At 47.2% G+C, this 6640-nt stretch overlaps 1 protein-coding gene across 1 annotated transcript; it reads right to left on the bottom strand.

Annotated features, from left to right (window-relative positions):
- Positions 1-254: 254 nt before the first annotated feature.
- Positions 255-5424, bottom strand: LOC123104506 (rab GTPase-activating protein 22). Its single transcript, XM_044526372.1, has 5 exons — positions 4922-5424; positions 3191-3326; positions 3036-3085; positions 2278-2331; positions 255-1891 (listed from the first exon to the last, which is right to left on the bottom strand). The coding sequence occupies exons 1-5, from the start codon at positions 5197-5199 to the stop codon at positions 649-651; spliced, it is 1761 nt and encodes a 586-aa protein (XP_044382307.1). The 5' UTR covers positions 5200-5424; the 3' UTR covers positions 255-648.
- Between the last annotated feature and the right edge of the window lie 1216 nt (positions 5425-6640).

The raw sequence follows: 6640 nt of genomic DNA, 5'->3' as shown, positions 1-6640 counted from the left end.
CCCACCTCATGTTTCCTCTGTATAGTTGAGATTGTGACCCCCCTCTGTACTCGTATATATGTGCCTGGTGCACCGATCAATATATCACGATTGCACAGCCCACATCTTGCCCTTCTACAGCCAGAAAATGAGACACTTTGGACTCTTTTTTTGGCAAAAAGATCAAATCAAGGCATAAAGGAGTAGTTTTCCAGCATACAGGAAGTACCGCTGCTACCAAGGCGTGCAAAGTGCAACATACATACCATTACACAGAAGAGAACGTTTTGGACCCTTGCATTGCATCGACAAACTGCGCACAAAGACACCTCTGTCTGTGCTGGTTATTACTTCATACCTTCAGCGTGGATGAAACCGTCATCCGTGAAAAAATATCTGTTGGTTCGCCTATAACAGGTTAAACAATGAATAGCAGTCGTATTTCAGTGCCTCGTATGCGAGGCCGCGCCCAGGCGCCCTCGCTCTAGGTTACAACATCCTCTATACCTAAGAACGGGTTCGTTCGTGTGCCAGGAACCTGACAGAAGATAACAGAACGCTTTCGACGAGCAGCAGCAGCAGCAGCAGCAGCATAGATACCTCAAAGTTCCGACGAGGCCTCCTTTGCCGCCGCCGCGAGAACGAGGGAGAGCGGGCACCTGCATCAGCTCAGATCTTGTCATGGAGGTTAACGACCAGGTCGTGCGCGTCGTCCAGCAGCCTCCACACGTCCAGCTGCCCGGCCATGCTGTTGCACTCCCGCAGTATCTCGTCCATGCTGCTGTACTTCTCGATGATCAGCTTCCTCCTCTGCAGGACGCAGGCCGCGATGGCGTAGAGCAGCAGGTCGTCGGTCGGCGGGGCATGCAGCCTTATCTTCCCCCAGGTGGTCCTCCCGATCCCGGCACGGATGGCCGCCTGGTCGGCCCACATCACCTCCCACAGGCACACGGTCTGCTCAAAGGTGAGCTCCCTCCTGAAGAGCACCACCACCATTCTGTACACGAAGAAGCAGTCCTCGGCCTGCAGCTTCTGCAGGTGCCTGTACAGGTGCGAGTCCTTGCGCTTGATGATCTGCGACACGATCTTCAGCTGCCTCTTTATCCCGACCTCGTCCAGCCTGAAGTTGTGCCTGGCTTTCCTCATGAAACCCACGAAGCACCAGAACGCAGCGTCGTCTTCCTCCATCACCGCGATTATCGGTGACAAGAGATCACTCATACCTTGGCAGTAACCGATCTCCGGATCGTAGATCGCATACGCTTCAAGAAGTCCGACCAACCGAGCAGCATGGTAAATCATATGGGGCTCCAAATGGTCATAATCTTTCAACCCAACAGATGCTGCAGACTGTAGGGCTTTCTCCTTGGGGACTTCGGCCTGGTTACGGGAGAACGAAATCCATTCCGCATTTGCCCGGGTAGCATCCAGCCTTATAATGCGTTGCCATGTCGCGAAGTCCTCTGAGGTTCTGCTAGACCGAAAAATATCCGCCTTGAACGAAGAACTCCTAGCAAATTTAGGATCCGGATCACAGCTATCCTCGCCACACACGGATATCCTTCCAGAGTCATCTTCATCCGATGATTCGGAGTCAGAAGATTCTGACTCTGCTATGCATGGATAAGCATCAATTAACTCGCTTGTGTCTTCTTCCATAGATTCTATAACATCATCACACATAGTGATCTCCAGTTGCTCGGCCTCGCTGTGTTCAGGCTTCGGTTCCTCAAGTGACCTAGAAGCCTTCTCGACATTGACATCTTCAAAACAAGGCGATTCTGATCCTTCAGCACCACTTCCTTGAGCAGAACACTCCTCATTATTCACTTCATTTATTGACTTCAGCCCACTTCCTCTGTGCCCATTCAGAATGTGCTGGCACTGCCGCCTCAGTTTTTCATACTCTTTCCTGAACCAAAAGCTATGTAAGTCCAAAAACTCTTGACAGATTAGGCAGGATATTAATAACAGTAGAACATCATTGGTTTACTGGGTCATTTGCTTTAGGCAGTTACAAATTCACACCACCATTCTCGTGTGAATTAATCAGGGGAATAAGATACTGCTGAGCAAAATGTTTCTGCCTATGCAGTATCACATATTTTCAGTTCGTTATGGAATCATGGCGCAATGAGCGGAATGCTTATGATTAATTCAAACCAGGAATTCAACCAAACCAACAACAACAACAACAACAACAACAAAGCCTTTAGTCCCAAACAAGATGGGGTAGGCTACAATAAAGCAAAGACCAATTTATATCAAGAAACTAATCTTCAGATATTAATACAGTACCTTTTTTTAATCCTGATGGTATTCCGTTCCTCTAAAGAGCTATTTAAATCATAGCTGCACACAAAATTGACAAGGTAAATCTCTCTGGATTTGAAGTGGCAAAGTATATTAAATAAGAACATATAAACTAAATTTTTAAACACAATCTAAACATAATTTAGGATATCAACCACAAATTGAAGGTAATATTGCAATTGCACATTCTTATAAGATTGCTGCCCATGTTCATAAGATAAGGTCACAAAATCACACTCATTGCTCATGACAAGATCGATACGTGCATGTTCATAAGATAAGGTCACAAAACCACACTCATTGCTCATGATAAGATCGATACGTACGAGCACTGTATTCCCTGTCCTATATTTTGAGTTACTAGTTAATAAGCCGGGTTCGTACACAATCAAGAATGACACCAAGCATTCCAATGATGAAGACAAGTGTGTTGATGACCGCAGCAGTGACCATAGGCATGAATGACACACCCAAAAAGACATCCATCCAAGCTCATGCGCGTGTGTGCACATTGCGTTTTGCAGGATAGCACTTGGTGGTAATGCTATTACTGTAGTACTACAGCCATATGCACCTATTTCCTCCCTAAAACATCTGCCGATCATCTTGATTATCTTTTGCTTTAACTGACTACATCGTCATCAACAAGGTGCTCTGGGGAATATTTGTATGTAGCTGACATCTCAAATTTGGTCAAAGATATGAATCTTACTACTAAGAATAGAAGAGATCAAGTAACTCACACTCCTAGTAGGAAGGGCCAAACTTCAGCCCGAATGCCTGGTTCAATACCCTGGTACAGTAAGAGAAGTGTAAATTTTCAGTGTGTAAACTACAACCAAGCATCATAGACAAGTACATATGCAGGCCATATATGCAAATGAATAACTATGCTTACCCCACTACGGACTTTCTTTAGGACCTTCTTTCCCCCATCACGAAGTTTCCCATTAGCTGAAAATTGACCGTCCCACTGCTGACGAGAAAGTACTCTTTTCCTTTTCCTTCGAGACCACGGAGATTTAATTCCTCCCCTGACAAAAGGAATTATATTTTTTTAGCGAAGAGCACAAGCAGAGGTATTGGTGAACGAAAGAAAAGGTCGGCAAACAAACTAGCTAGCTATATACTCCCTCCGTTCCCAAATATAAGTCTTTTTAGAGATTCCAACAAGTGACTACATACGGAGCAAAATTAGTGGATCTACACTCTAGAATATGTCTACATACATCCGTATGTTGTAGTCCATTTGAAATGTCTAAAAAGACTTATATTTAGGAACGGAGGGAGTACTACAGTGCCATACTCCAGTCCAGTGCCATGACATGCACATTTAGCATATACTGTTCATAGGCACATAGATACAGCACATAAACAGCGAATTCTTCACTCCTTAGTTTAATCATACTTTCATGCTTATTTAAATGCATCATACTTAATTTAAAACAGTGTGCATGAGAAATCATTAGGCATGCAAAAGATGCTACTGTAAATAAAATTGAGGTGATTAGTTTATCAAATCAGCTTCATATAGAATAAGTTCCCCGCAGTTACGGTTCTTGAAGTTACTACTTATTATACTAAAACTAGGCAACTTCCGGGGCAGGTTTATTGTTAATTGCATCAATAGATTTTATACTGCTCGCCCATATTTCAAATCAACCATATATAGCCGAGCCTTACATTAATTTCTAACAATATAAGCTCAAGCTCAAAATGGAGCCGCAGTCAGGGTGAGCTTAGATGAAATGACTTCAGTGAGAACATATGATCATTTCTATGTAGTTTTTTTTTGTATCACTACGTTGGTGAAAACAAACAAGCTGAAAGGCAACACGGCAGTAAGTAAAACTTAAACGTATGTGGTTTAGGAATTGGTTTGTGGCACACAAGCTTAGATGGCGCATGATTGACAACGTTCCGTAACTCCACGTTAGTAGAATTGCACAGAAGGAACTAGCTCAATTTTATAGGGAGCCGTTCAAGTGTGAAAGCTTCACTATCAAACCGAATAAATGCATAACATATTCAGTATTACTAATTTTTAAAGTATTATTCAGTATTATTTGTAGGAAGCAAAATTTGCTTTCCTTGGGGGACAGGTCACCTCCAAGGTCCTACATACCATGGCATCTAACATTAAGAATCAACAAAAGCAACCTGAAGTAGCTATCAATTCAAGCTAGCAGCAAGCAAGCTACCTCTCTATTCAAACAGCAATGCACACCTTTGAAATCTGTAAGTTGAGCACTAACATTGTCACTAGACTAGACCAAAAGAGCACCAGGATATAACTTACTGTACATGCTTCAACTCACAAAAGAGGCATATTTGGAACAAAGTATAGAGCTAATTCATTCGTAGAGATGACAAGTGGTTGAAGCACTTAGCCAAGCCATCACCACACGATCCACTCTAATCGAAACTGGAACGCAAAGCTCGACTGGATCGAAACAGAAAAAAAAATCCTAATTCGAGCATTTCACTGGACTCCAGGCCACCAATTCAACTACAGCGAGATATGCCGGAGCCCACAGCACCAGATCAGAAGCTATGGAAAGGCTGAAAAGTTGGCATTTTTACTCGCCGGCTCTGGCCAATCCAGAGGGGGGAAGGGGAGGGAACCCACCGATCAGAGCGCGGCGAGGAGGAGGCGGCGGGCGAGGACGAGGACGAGGCCGCGGCCGCCGCCGACGCAGCAGACGCCAAGGCGGGCACGGAGCTCCCCGCGGCCGCGGCGGCGGCGGCCGCCGCCGCCGCCGCCGAGGAGGAGGAGTTGGACGAGGCGGCCGCGACGAGGAGCGAGCGGATGTGGATCCAGGACGAGGATGGCGGGGAGGACGCGGCCGTGGGCGAGGAGGAGGAGGACGGAGAGGTCGAGGTGCTGGATCGCCGCAGGGCCTTCATGTCCGTCCGTCCGTCCGTCGGCCGGTCCCTCTCACCCACCCACTACCCTCCACGCGCAGCGACTAGCAGCACCTGCACGGCCTCCGCCCCCGCCTCCCCGGCGCCATCCCCGCCGCCCCAGGATCTCGTCGCCGGCGCCTGCCACAGGTTAATCTGGTTTTTTCCCCCACCGTGCTTTAACTTTAAGCTTTTGGCAAATGGACAGAAGTGGTAGGGGAGAGGGAGGGGGGGAGGGGGGGCATGTGACGCCAATAAAGCCACACACACGGAGAGGGGGGGGGAGTGGGTGGGGGTGCCGTGCGCGCTTCGACGGGTCCCGCCCCGGCCGCCACGCGGGGCCCGCCGGTCAGCGAGACACACGGCATCGATGGCCCGACCTACCGCCGCTAGGACACGCATCGCAGGACACTCAACTGCCCGGCATTCAAGAGCCCCGCGGCCGGCCGGCGTCCTCCGCTCTCTAGGTCAACCTCCCAAGATCCTTGCCTGTTTTTTCCTCTCAATTATTGTCCATGTTTATCCTCATCCACTGGCCAGCTTCTCATCCCATTTTGAAAAGAAAAAAATCGGTTTTGAAACAAGTTTTGGGGTGGTACTCCTGGGTCGGAAGGCTGAATCTTTGGGTCAGCCGTCTGGTAGATGATGGTGGGATATCCATCCACACGGCTTGTTCTAGAGTTTCTTGGAATTTCTATTGCGTTGTATACGGGCCAATAATGGTGTGTGGTGGAGTCGCCAAACGGCGTGGGCGGGCGGGATGGATACGATCTATTGCTAGTTTTGACTCTATCGGCCGACACGTTTAGCCCGTGGAAGATCTCCATCTGGGGCTTAGTTAGCCAGTCAAGTCAACGGCTGACGTGATAAGCTTTTTTTTCTTGGGAGAAACGGAAGGTGTGGTGCTGTTGCTGTTGCGTGGACTCGTCTATCATCCACTCTCCGTTTGATTTGAACTGATCGCGCGCGCGTTCGTCCGTTTGTTCGTTCGTTCGTTCATGAATGGCACTGCTACGTGCCAAAATTAATATACTGACATGCCATGATAACAACGTACTCCTGCGTGAGCTCCTCAGGCATGCATGCATGTACGTTGGTGGCGCTGGCAGGCCAAGAAATTGTACTAGTAGCAGAATTTCTTGTTTAACTACTGCTACTAGTACAAAAACAAAAGACGCGCTTGCTCGAGGAGCACGGAAATTTCACTCGAAATTGCTCGAATATCTTCGCCTGCATGTGTAGTAAGAAAAAGGGTTTCCTTCCGCTTTATATTATAAAGCAAATTCGCTTGCATGTATGCACCATATTTTCATCGTCAGGAGTACGATCACCAAAATATATGAAGGCTTTCCAGTCCACATACAAACACAAAAACGCTAAATGTTGGGCTACATAAATTCTCCTCAAGGTGGGGCCTACATGTCAATGTGTCTAACTTCTTCCC

The sequence above is a fragment of the Triticum aestivum genome, chromosome 5A (genome assembly GCF_018294505.1).
Source record: "Triticum aestivum cultivar Chinese Spring chromosome 5A, IWGSC CS RefSeq v2.1, whole genome shotgun sequence".
Classification (NCBI taxonomy): Eukaryota; Viridiplantae; Streptophyta; class Magnoliopsida; order Poales; family Poaceae; genus Triticum; species Triticum aestivum.
Note: the sequence above shows the minus strand (reverse complement) of the source record. Positions and strands in the feature narration are given on the sequence as shown.

Excerpts from the sequence above, each read along its gene's own strand:
- LOC123104506 (XM_044526372.1), bottom strand. The coding sequence starts at position 5,199 with ATGAAGGCCCTGCGGCGATCCAGCACCTCGACCTCTCCGTCCTCCTCC. Across the intron at positions 3,086-3,190 it reads TAAAGAAAGTCCGTAGTGGG|GGTATTGAACCAGGCATTCG; the intron begins GTAAGCATAGTT and ends TTACTGTACCAG. Across the intron at positions 1,892-2,277 it reads ACCATCAGGATTAAAAAAAG|GAAAGAGTATGAAAAACTGA; the intron begins GTACTGTATTAA and ends CTTTTGGTTCAG.